The sequence below is a fragment of the Pongo pygmaeus genome, chromosome 5 (assembly GCF_028885625.2).
Source record: "Pongo pygmaeus isolate AG05252 chromosome 5, NHGRI_mPonPyg2-v2.0_pri, whole genome shotgun sequence".
In the NCBI taxonomy this organism is placed as follows: domain Eukaryota; kingdom Metazoa; phylum Chordata; class Mammalia; order Primates; family Hominidae; genus Pongo; species Pongo pygmaeus.
Window position 1 is genome coordinate 83,091,503 of NC_072378.2, and position 18,381 is coordinate 83,109,883.

Sequence of the window (18,381 nt, forward strand, 5' to 3'; positions counted from 1 at the left end):
TGAGCCACAGAAGCCAAGAATTGAGGTTTGGGAACCTCCACATAGATTTCAGAAGATGTATGGAAATACCTGGATGCTCAGGCAGAAGTTTGCTGCAGGGGCAGGGCTCTCATGGAGAATCTCTGTTAGGGCAGTGCAGAGGGAAATGTGGGATGGGGGCCCCCACACAGAGTCCCTACTGGGGCACCACCAAGCGGAGCTATGAGAAGAGGGCCACTGTCCACCAGACCCCAGAATGGTAGATCCACTGACAGCTTGCACCATGGTCCTGGAAAAGCCACAGACACTCAACAGCAGCCTGTGAAAGCACCCAGGAGGAGGGCTATACCCTGCAAAGCTACAGGGATGGAGCTGCCCAAGGACCATGGGAGCCCACCTCTTTTTTTTTTCTTCAGGTGGAGTCTCGCTCTGTCATAAGGCTGGAGTGCAGTGGCACGATCTCAGCTCCCTGCAACCTCCGCCTCCCAGGTTCAAGCAATTTTCCTGCCTTAGCCTCCCAAGCAGCTGGGACTACAGGCATGTGCCACCATGATCAGCTAATTTTTGTATTTTTAGTAGAGATGGGGTTTCACCATGTTGGCCAGGATGGTCTCGATCTTTTGACCTTGTGATCTGCCTGCCTCGGCCTCCCAAAATGCTGGGATTACAGGTGTTAGCCACCATGCCTGGCCCAGTAGCCCACCTCTTGCATCATGTGTGACCTGGATATAAGACATGGTGTCAAAGGAGATCATTTTGGAGCTTTAAAATTTGACTCTCCCACTGGATTTTGGACTTGCATGGGGCCTACAGCCCCTTTGTTTTGGCCAATTTCTCCCATTTGGAATGGTGGTATTTACCCAAAGCCTGTACCCCCATTGTATCTAGGAAGTAACTAACTTGCTTTTGATTTTACAGGCTCATAGGTGAAAGAGACTTGCCTTGTCTCAGACGAGACTCTGGACTGTGGATTTTTGAGTTAATGCTGAAATGAGTTAAGACTTTGGGGGACTGTTGGGAAGGCATGATTGGTTTTGAAATGTGAAGATATGAGATTTGGGAGGGGCCAGGAGCAGAATGATATTGTTTGGCTGTGTCCCCACCCAAATCTTATCTTGAATTCCCATGTGTTGTGGGAGGGATGCAATGGGAGGTAACTGAATCATAGGGGCAGGTCTTTCCTGTGCTGTTCTTGTGATAGTAAGTCTCACAAGATCTGATGGTTTAATAAGGGGGAGTTTCCCTGCATAAGCTCTTCCTTTGCCTGCTGCCATCCATGTAAGATATGACTTGCTCCTCCTTGTCTTCCGCCATGATTGTGAGGCCTCCTCAGCCACGAGTCCATTAAACCTCTTTTTCTCGTAAATTGCCCAGTCTCGGGTATGTCTTTATCAGCAGTGTGAAAACAGAATAAAACACTGGGCAACCACTGTCTTAGTTGCCTCATCCATAAAAATCCCCACTTGTGTGGATTCTAACTGAAAATTTGTCTTCTTCTCTTCCTTTGTACCCTAACTCAGGCTCTAAACTTTTTTTCCTTTTGTTTTTTTTGAGACAGGGACTCACTGTCGCCCAGGGCTGGAGTGTAGTAGTGCAATCTTGGCTCACTGCAACCTCCTCCTCCTGGGTTCAAGTGATTCTCCCACCTCAGCCTCCTGAGTAGCTGAGAATACAGGCACATGCCACCATGGCTTGCTAAGTTTTGCATTTTTTTTTTTGGTAGAGATGGGGTTTCACCATGTTGGCCATGGCTGGTCTTGAACTCCTGACCTTAAGTGATCCGCCTGCCTTGGCCTCACAAAGTGCTGGGATTACAGGCATGAGCCACAGTGCCCAGCCAACTTTTTTTTCCTTTTTTTACCCTACAGCCTGTCTGCCAGATACTAATGTTCTCATCACCTTACCTTCCAATACCTTTAACTCACTTTAGACTGTGCTACTACCAGTGATTGTTCTGAAACTAACTTGTTAAAAAACAAAAGTTTTATCCTGGTGATAAGGGCAACATCACCAAAGTATAAATTCCTTAGAACAACAAATAAGGCCTTTCTAATTCTGCACAGAAGAGAATAGGAAAATTAATTCCTTTAATTTGATAATGATAATATAGATTACATTGTGAGATTTAATGTCATTATGTAGTATTAATAGACTTACCAAATCAGTTCTAAAAAAGCTTTTTTCTTCCTTTGGGAATTTTATTCAGATTTATTTACTCTCTCTCCTCCTTCCCACAGCAAAATAGAGGCTATCAAATGTTTCATACCTAAGAATGGAGGGCAGCCCCCTGGGATGGAGTGCTACTTGCTTATGGTCTCAGCACCTGGGCCAACAGGCACAAGCCATGTTTAGGGTCCCAGGGTAATAATGATGATAGTCCTTTTCACCCTCAAACCTTTATTCCTGGTTTGGAAATAAATCATGTAGTCATCCTAGGCATAAGTTGGTTTAAAAGAGATCTGTAGTTTTCTACTGAATATCCTTCGTAAGAATTAAATTGAAACCCTTTATTTTATAGCTAAATATGAAAACTGTCCTCTTAAGTACTGTTTTAAAATAATGCATAGAAAGATATAAAGGGAAAAATATCTAGATTTAATAGGCATTTTTATCATTGTTATCTGTTAGAAACCATTTCTTAAAACTAAGTTATTTCATACTGTGAACTCACCAAAGTCGGAGAAAGTTAAGTGCCTAAATTTCCTGTTCTCTCACAAACACCACAAGATGAGGTGGAAAGACCAGAGGAAATGAATTTAGAGAACCCAAGTCTGAGCACAAAAGGTATTTTCCTTAGAAACTATGTAATTTAATTAATACTACTAGTACTGCTTAGTAGTAAATTCTTCATTCAAAAGGCCTTTTTCAAATTGATTCGAACTTATTAAACTATTTTTAAAACTTTTTATATATACAAATAGCAAAACAGCTATTTAAAAGAAAATGTGTTCTAGGCCGGTGTGGTGGCTCATGCCTGTAATCCCAGCACTTTGGGAGGCCGAGGCGGGAGGATCACCTGAGGTCAGGAGTTTGAGACCAGCCTGGCCCAACATGGTGAAACCCCATCTCTACTAAAAACTACAAAAATTAGCCGGGCATGGTGGCAGGCACCTGTAGTCCTAGCTACTTGGGAGGCTGAGGCAGGAGAATCGCTTGAACCCAGGAGGCAGAGGTTGCAGTGAGCCAAGAATGTGCCATTGCACTCTGTCTCAAAGAAAAAAAGAAAGAAAAGAAAAGAAAATGTGTTCTATATCCCAAAACTCAGATATTTAAATTAATTTCTAGAACACAATATTCTAATGGTGTATTTCTAAAACATTTTAATTAGATTTTTTTTTTATTATACTTTAAGTTTTAGGGTACATGTGCACAATGTGCAGGTTTGTTACATATGTATACATGTGCCGTATTGGTGTGCTGCACCCATTAACTCATCATTTACATTAGGTATATCTCCTAATGCTATTCCTCTCCCCTCCTCCCATCCCACTACAGGCCCCAGTGTGTGATGTTCCCCTTCCTGGGTCCATGTGTTCTCATTGTTCAATTCCTACCTATGAGTGAGAACATGTGGTGTTTGGTTTTTTTTCCTTGTGATAGTTTGCTGAGAATGATGGTTTCCAGCTTCATCTATGTCCCTACAAAAGACATGAACTCATCATTTTTTATGGCTGCATAGTATTCCATGGTGCATATGTGACACATTTTCTTAATCCAGTCTATCATTGTTGGACATTTGGGTTGGTTCCAAGTCTTTGCTATTGTGAATAGTGCCACAATAAACATACGTGTGCATGTGTCTTTATAGCAGCATGATTTATAATCCTTTGGGTATATACCCAGTAATGGGATGGCTGGGTCAAATGGTATTTCTAGTTCTAGATCCCTAAGGAATCACCACACTGACTTCCACAATGGTTGAACTAGTTTACAATCCCACCAATAGTGTAAAAGTGTTCCTATTTCCCTACATCCTCTCCAGTACCTGTTGTTTCCTGACTTTTTAATGATTGCCATTCTAACTGGTGTGAGATGGTATCTCATTGTGGTTTTGATTTGCATTTCTCTGATGGCCAGTGATGATGAGCATTTTTTCATGTGTTTTTGGCTGCATAAATGTCTTCTTTTGAGAAGTGTCTGTTCATATCCTTCGCCCACTTTTTGATGGGGTTGTTTTTTTCTTGTATATTTGTTTGAGTTCATTGTAGATTCTGGATATTAGCCCTTTGTCAAGGCTGGTTCAACATATGCAAATCAATAAACGTAATCCAGCATATAAACAGAACCAAAGACAAAAACCACATGATTATCTCAATACATGCAGAAAAGGCCTTTGACAAAATTCAACAACCCGTCATGCTAAAAAATCTCAATAAATTAGGTATTGATGGGATGTATCTCAAAATAATAAGAGCTATCTATGACAAACCCACAGCCAATATCATACTGAATGGGCAAAAACTGGAAGCATTCCCTTTGAAAACTGGTACAAGACAGGGATGCCCTCTCTCACCACTTCTATTCAACATAGTGTTGGAAGTTCTGGCCAGGGCAATCAGGCAGGAGAAGGAAATAAAGGGTATTTAATTAGGAAAAGAGGAAGTCAAATTGTCCCTGTTTGCAGATGACATGACTGTATATCTAGAAAACCCCATCATCTCAGCCCAAAATCCCTTAAGCAGATAGGCAACTTCAACAAAGTCTCAGGATACAAAATCCATGTGCAAAAATCACATGCATTCGTATACACCAATAACAAACAGAGAGCCAAATCATGAGTGAACTCCCATTCACAATTGCATCAAAGAGAATAAAATACCTAGGAATCCAACTTCAAGAGATGTGAAGGACCCCTTCAAGGAGAACTACAAACCACTGCTCAATGAAATAAAAGAGGATACAAACAAATGGAAGAACATTCCATACTCATGGGTAGGAAGAATCAATATCGTGAAAATGGCCATACTGCCCAAGGTAATTTATAGATTCAATGCCATCCCCATCAAGCTACCAATGACTTTCTTCACAGAATTGGAAAAAACTACTTTAAAGTTCATATGGAACCAAAAAAGAGCCCACATTGCCAAGTCAATCCTAAGACAAAAGAACAAAGCTGGAGGCATCATGCTACCTGACTTCAAACTATACTACAAAGCTAGAGTAACCAAAACAGCATGGTACTGTTACCAAAACAGAGATATAGACCAATGGAACAGAACAGAGCCCTCAGAAATAATGCTGCATATCTACAACCATCTGATCTTTGACAAATCTGACAAAAACAAGAAATGGGGAAAGGATTCTCTACTTAACAAATGGTGCTAGGAAAACTGGCTAGCCATATGTAGAAAGCTGAAACTGGATCCCTTCCTTACACCTTATACAAAAATTAATTCAAGATGGATTAAAGACTTAAATGTTAGACCTAAAACCATAAAAACCCTAGAAGAACACCTAGGCAATACCATTCAGGTCATAGGCATGGGCAAGGACTTCATGTCTAAAACACCAAAAGCAATGGCAACAAAAGCCAAAATTGACAAATGGGATCTAATTAAACTAAAGAGCTTCTGCACAGCAAAAGAAACTACCATCAGAGTGAATGGGCAACCTACAGAATGGGAGAAAATTTTAAATTGGAATTTATATTAATTTACTTCTTGCATGTTTGTTTGGCTGGCGGTGGTGAATGATGATTAAGAATTAATTCAGCTAACAAGGAATGGATGACATCAAGAAAGCCTTAGAGATGGGTTTGATTTAGATAGGTGGAGGTGGTAAGCAAAGGTGGAAAACTGCCAGTAAGTTTGGGAAACAGTGATTAGCTTAGTTTTGCTAAACACAGAGTGTATATAGAAAAATTATACAGTTTGCTACTCTGAAAACACGTTCTTTTTGTGTCAGCAAATTTCACAAAGCAATAGTTGGTCTTAATTTCCAGTCATGTGTTCTTTCCCAGAGTGAATGGCAGTATTAATATATTAATAGAAATTTAAAATACAGACATGAAATCTATTTAAACCTTATAGAGAAGATGGTGTGAGTAGTTCCAATTTTTAAAATGGTGAGCAAAAGTAATAGGATTTTAAAACGAACTTACACAATACAAAACTGCCCAATCTTTCTGGTAAGAAAAAGTTTTTGCTTACTAAGACAATCAGAAAATTTGGGCAAGAAATACGATAAGATAGATAAAATGATCAATGATATTAAGTGCTTTTGATAAATGATTTTCATAATTTTACAAACATGGAAGTATAAATATTAATTAAAATATTTAAAATTTTGAAAAGGTCTTAATCATTATTAAATATAAAGTCATTGGAATCTGCATTTTGGTAACTTTTGCATCTTGCTTAGTTTTGCGTCTTGCTTATTTACTCTCTCTCCCCCTTCCCACAGCAAAATAGAGGCTATCAAATGTTTTCATACCTAAGAATGGAGGGCAGCCCCCTGGGCTGGAGTGCTACTTGCTTATATTTCTTCAATGCAGAGGAATAAGTACACCGTCGGCAGCAAAGTTAGCAAAATGCACCCTACTCTACACACTTGGAAACTGGCAAACTGCCTGCGCTGCCCTGGGCTCTGACTGCTACATACCAAAGGTGCACTTGGTGGAACGCCTGCTGACCAGGTTGCCGGAGCTACTTTCGGCTGCCAGTTGGCTCCACCAGTCAACTTTTTCTCTCCAGCATTCCACTGAAGATCTCCCCTAAAATCAGCCATGCAAAACAAGCAAACAAACAAAAAAACACAAATCAGAAAAAAATGGTGTGTAGCTCCTTAGATTATTTTATTTGGGTTTAAAAGCAGTTTCTTTGAGTCAAGTGGTATAGTAATAAGAACAGCAGTTAAAACTTACAGAGGAATCTTGTCATGCTGTATCTAAGAAAGCTTAAAAGCATTTGAAAAAAAACCATTTAGAGTTTGGACCTCAATAAGTATAGGAATTTCCTATCCTCTATAAAGAAAAGTATGTCAGAAAAATCCAACTGGATTCATTTGTTATTAAAAATGCAAATAAATATATCATATATACTGTACACTTAGATTTTGTTGAATTTAAGATGCACTGATGATGGCACTTTCTGGATCTTAGAGGGTTCAGCAGAATGTTTCACACAACTGTATCATGACTGCAACCTGCCTTACAGTGATCGTAAGACACCATCCACTGAAAAATATGTCTCAATTTCAATGACAAAACATACGTCTAAAAAATAATATATTGTTTACCATTTTTACTATCTTTCCTTACAATTAATACTCCATGAAAGACTTTTTAAAATTCATGTTAGCTAGAACTATGGTAATGAATCTAGAATTTAATGGTATTAAAATATTCAAGCCACAATTCCCAAATATTTCTAGATATAACTTAGTGACAATCTCGGAGATTGAAATAGATTATTCCTTTTCATTGCAAAGCAACAGTTTGGAGCTTCCAGTAGAATAACAACAAAAATCTGGGATGAAATAAAAACCAATTGTGAAATTATATGAAATTATCTAGCATGAGAATGAATAATTACTCCAATGAGTAAAATGGTTGATAGTCTCAAATGAATACAAATATACTGTCAAAAGGAAATCACAAAATTTCCAAACACTTACTTTTTTGATGTGGTACCAGAAATTCCAAGATCTATAAATGGATAGAAGAAAAAAGAATGTAAATCTCTACACTCAGCTTATATGATATGACATTTAAAAGATCAAATAATCAGAAGTCTATAAAAAAGTCCTTATTTTGCCTAGGAATGACTGCATTCAGTTATACAGAAAAGAAACTATATTAGGAAATATTTTCATAAATTAAAGATTTTCTTTTACTTTATGTTAGACTTAAGGATGCATTTTAATGTCAACTGGTGTCCAGAAAAGAGCAAACACAGCAGGTTGGATGCTGCTATTTTAGAAAGGCTGCTATCCGGGAACTTGGTTAGTAAATTGTTTTCTATACTGGGATAAAACTTGCCCTAAATGATAAAGGTGGATCACTGTGCCTACACTACTATTCGTACACATGATATAGTTTATGCTGAATATCCACTTTCATTCTGCAAGTCTGAAATTTTGGCACATGCCAAGCAGAAATGCCTACATGATCACTGCCCAATAAATACTCCGGGTGTGGAGTTTCTAATGGTTTTCTTTAGGCATAAACACCTCATATATGCTGCTGCATTTTTGTTGCTGGGTGAAGAGTATGTTCTTCTCCTCAAGGGAGAGACATAGCATAAGGAAGTCTGCATGTGGACTCTTCTAGACTCTGCTTGTCTTTTCCCCTTATCATCAGCCGTATATCCTTCCTCTGCTTCCGTAATAAATCTCAGCTGTGGGTACAACGATGTGCTGAGTCCCATGTGTCCTTCTAGTGGCTCTGTGAATCCCCTGACATAGTCGGCTTAATCAATCTGCTCTAATATCAATTCATTTATTACTTCAGAAAATATTTTGTGAGCATCTACATATGCCAGGCACTGTTTTAGGCACCCGGAACATATTAGTAAAGAAAACAGTCAGAGAGTCCTATCCTGGAGGAACTTGCACTCCGATGGTGTCAGACAGATGACAAAATAATTAAAAAGTAAATTATATAGGCTGCTAGAAGGCGATATGGAAAGCTTATGGAAAAATGAAAAGGAAGGGCAAAGTAAGTGGGGTTGAAGGGGTAGGATAAGCATGGGGCCAGAGAATACTATACAGGGTGCTTGGGGAAGGATTCATAGAAGTGAGACTTGGGCAAAGCTGAACAGAGTCTGGGTGAGAGCTTTCTAGGCAGAGGGAACAGCCAGGACAACAGCCCTAATCAGGTGCACAATCAATGTATTAGAGGATGAAGTTAATATTTATTTCTTACCAAATATTGGCATTACAAAACAGAATAAGGCATATATTAACTGAACACCAAATATAAAAATGATTACCCATAATTTTAATTTTTTTTAAAAGACAAAATTTACTTTAAAATTTATTTTTCAATTAGACTATAAAACTAAATATATGTGTATTAAATGATTAAAAAGCTAAACCAAGTATTGATGCCTGTTCATGTGAAAAAGCAAAAGAAAGCACAAGTGTATCTTACACATGTATACATGAATCCCTTGTCAAATTTCGTAGCAGATAGGAATGAGTTACTTGAGGGCCTGGGCCTCTGTTGCAAGCTAGGTCTCCTGGGAAGAAGGCTCTGGGATGGAGATTAGCATGCAGGAGATTTATTTTGAAAGGGAAGTGAGGAAACTGTGATTGGGCAAGACTGCAATGCAGTCTCAATAGAAGCGTCAGCTAACACTGAAAAATGTTTTATAAAAACATTTTTCTTGAGATATAGTTCACATACCATAAAATTCACCCTTTTAAAGTACGTAATTCAATGGTTTTAGTTTATTCACAGTGTTAATATAGAACTTTTTTGTCACCACAAAAAGAAACCCTATACCAACTAGCAGTCACTCCTCTTCCTCTCCACTTCCCTCAGCCCCTTGAAGCCCCAATCTACTTCCTGTCTGTATGCATTTGTCTATTCTGAACATTTCATATAAATGGAATCATATATGAAAATATGTAGTCTTTTGTGACCGACTTCTTTCACTTGGCACGTTTTCACAGCAAATCCAGTTGCAGCATGTATCAGTACTTCATTTCTTTTTATTGCCAAATAATATTTCATTATGTAGATATATCATTTTTTTAATCCATTCATCAAGTGATGAACATTAGGGCTGTCTACTTTTTGGCTATTATGAATAACGATACTATAAACATTCATGTACAAGTTTTTGTGTGCATACACATTTTCATTTCCACTCCATACACCTAGGAGTGGAAATGCTGAGTCATACGATAATCTATGTTTAACATTTTGAGTAACTATCAGACTTCTTTCTATAGCAGCTAAACCATGTTACATTTTTACCAGCAATGTCTGTGGGTTTCAAGTTTTCCATATCCTCATCAATACTGGTTATATGGCTTTTTAATTATCTCCATCCTATTGGGTATAAAGTGATATCTTATTTGGTTTTGATTTGCATTTCACTGATGAATAATGGTGAGCACCTTTTCATGTGCATATTGGCCATCTGTATATATTCTTTGGAGAATATAGGGTGCTTGGGTCAAAAGGTCTATTCAAATAAATTCTTTACCATTTTAAAAATTGCATTATTTGTGTTTTCGTTATTGAATTGTGAGAGTTCTTTATTCTGAGTACAGGTCTCTTATCTGATAAATGATTTGCAAATATTTTCTCCCATTCTATGGTTTGTCCTTTCACTTTCTTAATGTTATTGTCTACTGCACAAAAGTATTAAATTTTGATATATTCCTATTTATCTATTTTTTCTTTTGTCTCTTGTACTTTTGGTGTCATATCTAAGAAACCAAACATAACTTAATCTCAGGTCATAAAGATTTACTCCTATGTTTTCTTCTAAAAGTTGCATAGATTTAGCTCTTACAATTGGTTGTATGACTTATTTTGAATTAATTTTTTCTGTATAAGTAAAGGGTAAAATTTCATTCTTTTTCATGAGTTATTTAGTCTTTCCCCAATTTTTTTCTCCTGAAAAGAATGTCTTTTCCCTCACTGAATGGTCTTGGTATCCTTGTCAAAAATCATTTGACTATATATGTGGGTTTATTTCTGAGATCTTTATTCTATACCTTTGGTCTCTATGTCTATCCTTATTCCAGTACCATTTGTCCTGATTATTGTAGCTTTGTAGAAGTTTTGAAATTGGAAACATGATTGCTTCAAATTTTTTCTTTTTCAAGATTGTCTGGCTATTGCTCTAGCGGGTTAGCTTCTTTCAGCTGGGATCATTCTCAAAGGTGGTTGACAGCTGAGGGCTGTGTGTTGGTGGCACTCTCAGCAGCTGGAGGCATAAGTCCTTTATTTCTGAAAGGGGATACATTATAGTATGCAGAGAAAGAAGTCACTTCATGAGATGAAATTTTAGTGTAGGAGGAAATATTCAAATAACCTCTCCCCGGGTATCATAAAAGCATTTTCATGGTTGCTCAAATCACAGGGAAGCAATGGAAAACAAAATGTATGTCCACAGGCAAATTCACAGGTAAAGAAGTCTGTATCTGTGATCTGCTAAACTTTTGATACTACCTTGAATAATATTACATATCTACAGTGGTAAACTCATTCACATGAATACAAAATTCAGAATTAAGAGCAAAGGTAGATCTTTATAATAGCTTCCCTCCTCGCTAGGACTCTCTCCTTTACCCACTCAGCTCTAGCCACTCATCTCCTGGATGTCCCTTGAATCTTCCAGGCAAACTTCTGCCTCAAAGCCTTTGCACTGACTATTTCATTTTCCTGCAGATGTCCTTCTTTAGATCATCACATAGTTTACCCCTTTACCTTCAAAATCTTTGCTCAAATTTTACCTTCTTATTGAGGCTTACTCTAACTCCTACCCTGTAGCACTCTCAGCTCTCCTTTGTCTGTTCTGTTTTTTCTCCATGGCACTTATGATCTATCACACTATAGAATTTATTTATTTTAAAGTTTGTGTCTGCCCTTCCTAAGTGCCATAAGTACAGATATTTTTATCTGTTTTGCTCACTGGTTTATCTCTAGAGCCTGGAAGAATGCTTGGTATTCAATAAATATTTGTTGAACAAATGACTGAAACTCAGTTGGATACTCAATTTATAAAGATACTATACTTCATGTAAGTTACCCTATGTTCTTATTTCCAAATGAAATGGAAAGGTAAGTGCTTTTTACACATAATACACTTGGTTTCGTACTTGTATATGCTCCCTGATTATACCTTTAATAATTTAGACTAAAATGACATGGGTATTGCTCGTGAGCCAATGGCATAGGAACAGTTTGCCTTCCAAGGACCTGCACTGGGTAAAGCACTAAGTATTTCTATTCCCTCCCTGCCATACTCACCCATAAGAGAGTCCAGAAACAAAACATATGAGATGAGAGAGAGAGAGAGAGAGAGAAACAAAAAACAATTCACATACGCTTCAGTTAAAAAAAAAACAAACTAGATTACTCACTGCCTACTAAGCTGGCAAGAGATGAATCAAGATCACTTCCAAGGGCTTTGCTAGCTGCCATCGCAGGACTGGGTGGTACCATTGAGACAGGTGCAGGCTGCCCAGCTGGTGCCATGGTTGGCATCAAAAGATCACCTAGACCATCAAACACTGGAAATCAAATAGACTAGGTTCAGAATAATTGAAAACAAAAAAAGATGATATGCGAAATTAAAGTAAAACTGTCTTTTGATACTATGGAAACAAGTGAATATAAAATCTTATAAAAGAAGGCAAGTAATTCACACTTTTCATGACTGTAACACCAAGAAGAACATGTCGACATATGTCTACTCATAAAGTATGAAAATATTAATGAACATGAACAAGGATGGAAAAAAATCTGTATAATGTACAGGAATGAACACAGACTTCGCAGCCAGAACTGGGCTTCAATTCAGCTGCATGACTCACTGGCTATATGACTTTAAGAAAGTTACTCTCTGAGATTTTTAGTTTTCTCATCTGTAAATGGGAAGAGTATGACCAATACATGGCTTTGTTGTAAATATTAAATTAGGTGATATATGTCATGGGTTTATTATAATGCTTGCTTTATATAGGCATTCAATATTGCCATTGTTGCTCTTATTCGCGAAAATACTTCTAATGTGCTTTATGGTGAAATCTAAATAATTTACTCTGAAAACCTAAAATGTTTACCTTAAAAATAATTCTTAAATGAGAAATCAATGCATCTCTTGGTTTCCTACGAAATTAGGAAACAAAATAACATCTGATATAACAGTCAGCATCTAGTAATAGGTACCTGAAAAAGTTGATCACATTTTAAAAGTAATAATTTTGATTTTTTTCTCTCTCATTAGAGCAATCATTTCTAGTTGTAACTCTAAGGGCATAAGTAAATTAAATACTATTTTAAGTATTAGGGATCAAATGCACCATTGATGGCTCCTGATCACCAAATAAGTTGCTAATTGTTCAGTTCCTAGAATACAGAAAGTCCATTCAAAATGCAGACACATAGCATTTGCATAAGATGTTACTAATATGTTATCTATGTAAAAAACTTTGTAGTTGTAAAATTTTATCAAAAAACTATGCATATCTACCATAACAACTACTATACAATAATTTTAAAGTGAAAAAGGACAGCATTCAACTAGGCACTGGCAATAGAAGCAACCAAATTGTCAGGCAGAGGATTTATTTAGGGTGTTTCTGAAACACATTTAATTGCCAAAAACTCACCAAGTGAAAATTTGTAGTAAGGACCCAGCATGGGAAGAGTAGAATGGAAGAGAATACAAACAAAATGACAGCAGTGATGAAAGGTTAAAGGCAGGCAAAGAATACTATTTGTGTCTCAACTTCATAAAACTGAGGGCCATGCAGGCTTCAGAGGATGTAAGCAACAGCAGTGGGAGTGTTCACATATTCAAACACTGTACAAAGATTTAGTACAAAGTATTTGTTTTTCTTTAACCATCTCTAAACCATGTGCATGTAAGCTCATGCAAATAGATGGTGTGCAGTTTAAGTTAGATTTCTGCTAAAAATAAACAGAAACAGAGAAAGGATTGCAGGTTATTCTTATGGATACCAATATGTACTATAAATTTTAATTTAAGTTACTGAATGAGAGATTTATTAACGTTTTATAAACCAAATTATCACTCAATATTTGCTTGTTGTAAATTTCCTGATAGCATACTAACCTTAGGTAGTACTTTTTTTTATTACCAGGACACATGAAAAGAATGTTTGAAAGTCACTGCCTCACCTGATGGATCAAAGGAGCTGCTGCTGGAAGTTGAAGGTGTTGTCCCAAAAGCTGCCTCAAAATTGGGCTGTAGCAGGTTATTCTGAGCTGGAGTCACTGGAGATGGGGAAGGGGCCATGAAAGAACCCCCAAATCCTAAAAAAAAAGTTCCAAAAAAACATAAGCAGAAATAACATAAATGTGGGTAAAGGCCATAAAAACAGAATTTAAAAAGTTATAGAAAACTGAAAAGGAATTGATTGCATGTTGATTAGCAGTGAGTGAAACAGAGAAGCTTGTTTCTGAAAAGTTGTTCAAGCATAATATTTTGAAATCTGACATGCATTAATGAGAGATTTAATTTAATTAGAAATAAGATAGCACACAAGTATACCCTTATTAAGAGAAACTATAGCAAGCAAATCTATTATTACAATGGAGTATATAAACAAATAAGGTATCACTAGGGTTAAAATTCAGACAGTCTCATTACATTGAAATTTTATGTTTCTTCAAATCATAATATCTGGTTTCTAGAACATGTTTACTGCAAATTATAATAAAATGCAAAACAAATCATAAAAATACACATCAAATCTTTAACATCTATCATACATGTTCTAGCCCCACTGCTGTTACCACCAGTGCAGGCCCCCACAACCCTGCACTCTGGATTCACGAACAGTCATGGAGTGGGATGGCATCCTGTCTCTAGTCTATATCTCCTCCAATCTAGTCTTCACAGTGCAGCCAGAGTGATCTTTCCAAGTGGAAAATGTTGACAAAGTTACTTCTCCAAAATCTTCTGTCAGCTTCCCATAATTTTTCAATTCATATAATTTGAATTCCTTCGTATAGTGATCAGGTCTTTCTGCCTCTACTCACTGGCCCCTGCAGCAAAGCAGGCTGCAGCTGTGATCCGCCACTCGCAGTGTCAGATGCCTACTCTGGGAGGACTTCCTTGCCTTCACACTGCTACCCACTACCAGCTGCACCCCACCCACATCCCCATATACATGCCGAGTATCCTCAGCACCTGGTACATGGCCCCCTGCTACTCTCATTACATGTATTTATCCCCACTGCCCCGACTCCAACCCCAGATGGCTTTTTGAGGCCAGGAACTGTGTCTTCTTTTCATGTTTTTTCCACTAATATCCTGCACAGTGCCTAAAACACTGAATTAATGTTTATTAAATGAAGGACACTTTTGAATATAAAAGGTGAGGACAAATCAAAGACTACTGTAAAGTAATCCAACCTCAGATTAAGTATTTATCCTTTGACGGCTGGAAGCAAAACATTTCTCTCAATTAACAGAAACAGAAGCAGAGATCACTCTGCATTGCTGCTGAACAAAAATATACAACCTGTGAAGGAAGTGATTTCTTAATAAGACACTGGATGATGTTCTATTATAAAAGAATTTATTACTACCACAAGTCATTCCTATATAAAGTTTAAGTATATATTCCTTTAAAATCCAGCCACATTGTCTCTTCTTCACAAACTGCTTGCAAAAACAATGTTTCAAAAAACATCCTTAAGTTTACGTTCCATAGAATTGATTTATAATTTTGAAAATGATTTCCACTAAAATTATCTACTATTTTCTAAAGCACGTGGCAATGCTGTTTGAGTTATGTTATTCCTAGAAATTGACAGTGATGTGGGTTTAGGCTTTCCTCATATGTGTATGAAAAAATTTTAATTTGGAAAAAAAGTTTTTTATTAGATGATCTTTACAGTTCATGATGGCTACTTTAAGTGATTTTAGTATTTGAATGGCATAAGTATCATGTAACTTTCTTTTTTTTTTTTTTTTTTTTGAGACGGAGTCTCGCTCTGTCGCCCAGGCTGGAGTGCAGTGGCTCAATCTCGGCTCACTGCAAGCTCCGCCTCCCGGGTTCACGCCATTCTCCTGCCTCAGCCTCCTGAGTAGCTGGGACTACAGGCGCCCGCCACCGCACCCGGCTAATTTTTTGTATTTTTAGTAGAGACGGGGTTTCACCGTGGTCTCGATCTCCTGACCTCGTGATCCGCCCGCCTCGGCCTCCCAAAGTGCTGGGATTACAGGCTTGAGCCACCGCGCCCGGCCGTAACTTTCTTTACTGAAGAAGACGTTCTCTAAATCAGTAAGAGCTTAGCCCAGCCAAGGTAGGTTGAAAGTAATTATTTTTGTGAATGTGACCATTTTGATTTTAGGAAGATTGGTGGCTGTATTAATGTTGATTTTTTAAAAACATTATCCTGTACCTCAAGTTACAGGATTTTGTCTGGTAAATTTAGGCAACTGTTCTATGTTGTGATTCTCTTTCTATAGGTGAATGTGGAGAAAACTTGACTCTTGACTTCTTAAAACTTGGCCATGGAAAGGACAATTTATTTTAGAATCACAGCATATTAGTGTTGGAAAGGGCCTCAGGATCATCTGATTCCATCCTGTCATTTCATGGCTAGAAGAAATGACTCAAAGAGAAGTTAACACACTGGTAAGATTCAGTAAAAAGAGGAAAAAGAGTGCATTTACCTAGGACACTCTGCTTAGTGCTATTTCCACTTTATGCTAAGATCACATCTATAGGTGAATAAATAAAGCTGTTCACTGAAAAAAAAAATAGTGCTTTCTCTAAGAAAATTAAAGGTAAGCCAACATTGGCCCAGGGCTCACCAAGTGCCAGGCACTGTTCTAGGTTTCCTTTTTTAGGGTGAACCCTATGAACGACACGAACGGCTGATATGTGACTGTTTTGATCCTAGAAAATCAGCGGTTTTAAATGGTTCAATCTAAAACACACATTAGCTTATCTAATCCTTATAATAACCCCCATGAGGTTCAAAGATGAGAAAGCTGAGGTCAGAGATGTTAGATAATTTGTCTAAGGTCACATGAAAGCAAATGGCAGATCCAGGATTCCAAACAGGAATTCTCCAGAGTCTGCATTCTTTGCCACTGTACGACACAGCCTCTTTCTCACATCCAGAAAAAATGCTGCAGTGGTAACCTTCCTATACACTTATAAAATTGTCGAGATCTGGCAGGATGACTTTTTCCCATTATACTCAGTTCTTATGAAGTAAGTGCCCTCACAAGCCTAGAATAATTAAACAGCTATTAAGTGATATAGAATGACCAACTGATTATCTCAAAAAAAGATTGCTATAATGAAGAACTACACAGGAACATTACAGTCATTCATGAAGAGTTTGAGGAATTCCTCCTGGTAACTAACTGAAAAGTTTTAGGGCCCTGGAATAGAGTTAATAGGAAAACCTAAACAACTAATCTTTCTATGTGGTTCTAATTTACATTAAGAAAGACATTTAGGTGGGTATGGTGGTTCATACCAGTAATCTCAGCATTTGGGGAGGCTGTGGCAGAAGGATCACTTGAAGCCAAGAGTTTGAGACCAGCTTGGTCAATATAGCGAGACCTAATTTTTATATATCTATCTATATATATCAATATATATAAATTAGCCAGGGGGCATGACGGCATGTGCCTGCAGTCCCAGCTGCTCAGGAGGCTGAAGTGGGAGGATTGCTTTAGCTCATCAGTTCAAGGCTGCAGTGAGCTACGTTCACACCAATGCCCTCCAGCCCATGCAACAAAGGGTGACCTTGTTGCTTAAAAAAATAAAAATAAAAACAAAAAGAAAGGTGCTCTATGGAATGGAATTCGAAACAGAGTAAGGCTTTTGTGCGTCCTGTAATCATATTTGAACTGTCCTACACTATAATTGAAGAGCCAACTGTTTTCAGGTACTCAACCATCTGTTGATGTACTTACTGCTTTTTAATCACAGATGATTAGTCTTATGAATGTGTTGTTCTAAAGGGGAGTAGCCTACACTCTTAATGAAGTTCTATTGATTCAGATATATCAAGTCTGACTGTCATAGTCTACATAGTCTATCTAACACATCATATTGTTTCAGTTGCAGGAGTACAATTTTTTTTCTTTTCTTTTTTTTTTTTTTTTTTTGAGATGGAGTCTCGCTCTGTCACCAGGCTGGAGTGCAATGGCACCATCTTGGCTCACTGCAATCTCTGCCTCCGGGGTTCAAGCCATTTTCCTGCCTCAGCCTCCCAAGTAGCTGGGATTACAGGTGTGTGCCACTACACCCAGCTAATTTTTGTATTTTTAGTAGAGTTGGGGTTTCACCATGTTGGCCAGGATGGTCTCGATCTCCTGACCTTGTGATCTGCCTGCCTCGGCTTCACAAAGTGCTGGGATAATATAGGCATGAGCCACCCTGCCCGGCCACAAGAGTGCAATTTTAAAACTACTGCTAAAGACACTCCCACACAGGATGATAGAATTGATCCTCTGTAGACTTTTACCTTTTATAGGAAATTGTTACTTTTTAATGCCACACTGGGCATGTTTGTATTTTAAATTCAGTTCAAGGACTTCCGTGGCTCATTTTAAGCAATTAATGTGGTTAAGAGAACAAATGCAAAACTACAAAGGGCCTCATAGGCTGGACCATATAGTCCCCTGTCTTTGCAATTAAAGATAGGATGTGAAATTCTCTTATACTAGTACAGATTTATGGTGCAGTCACCCTAAAATTGTGTCTATGATGGAAAAACAT

General features: G+C 37.7%; 1 protein-coding gene across 15 annotated transcripts in view; it reads right to left on the reverse strand.

The window, feature by feature from the left end:
- The window catches only part of SNAP91 (synaptosome associated protein 91), a 158,816-nt gene that overhangs the window by 17,835 nt on the left and 122,600 nt on the right, over positions 1-18,381 (reverse strand). For 9 of the 15 annotated variants that reach the window (XM_054491957.2, XM_054491959.2, XM_054491961.2 and 6 more), the window contains 4 exons: positions 13,805-13,939; positions 12,022-12,171; positions 7,594-7,624; positions 6,580-6,691 (listed from right to left, as the gene is read on the reverse strand). In XM_054491957.2, the coding sequence (XP_054347932.1) occupies positions 6,580-6,691; positions 7,594-7,624; positions 12,022-12,171; positions 13,805-13,939 (428 nt within the window). The remainder of the gene's footprint in view (positions 1-6,579; positions 6,692-7,593; positions 7,625-12,021; positions 12,172-13,804; positions 13,940-18,381) is intronic. The other 6 variants (XM_054491967.2, XM_054491966.2, XM_054491962.2 and 3 more) reach the window with 1 other exon arrangement.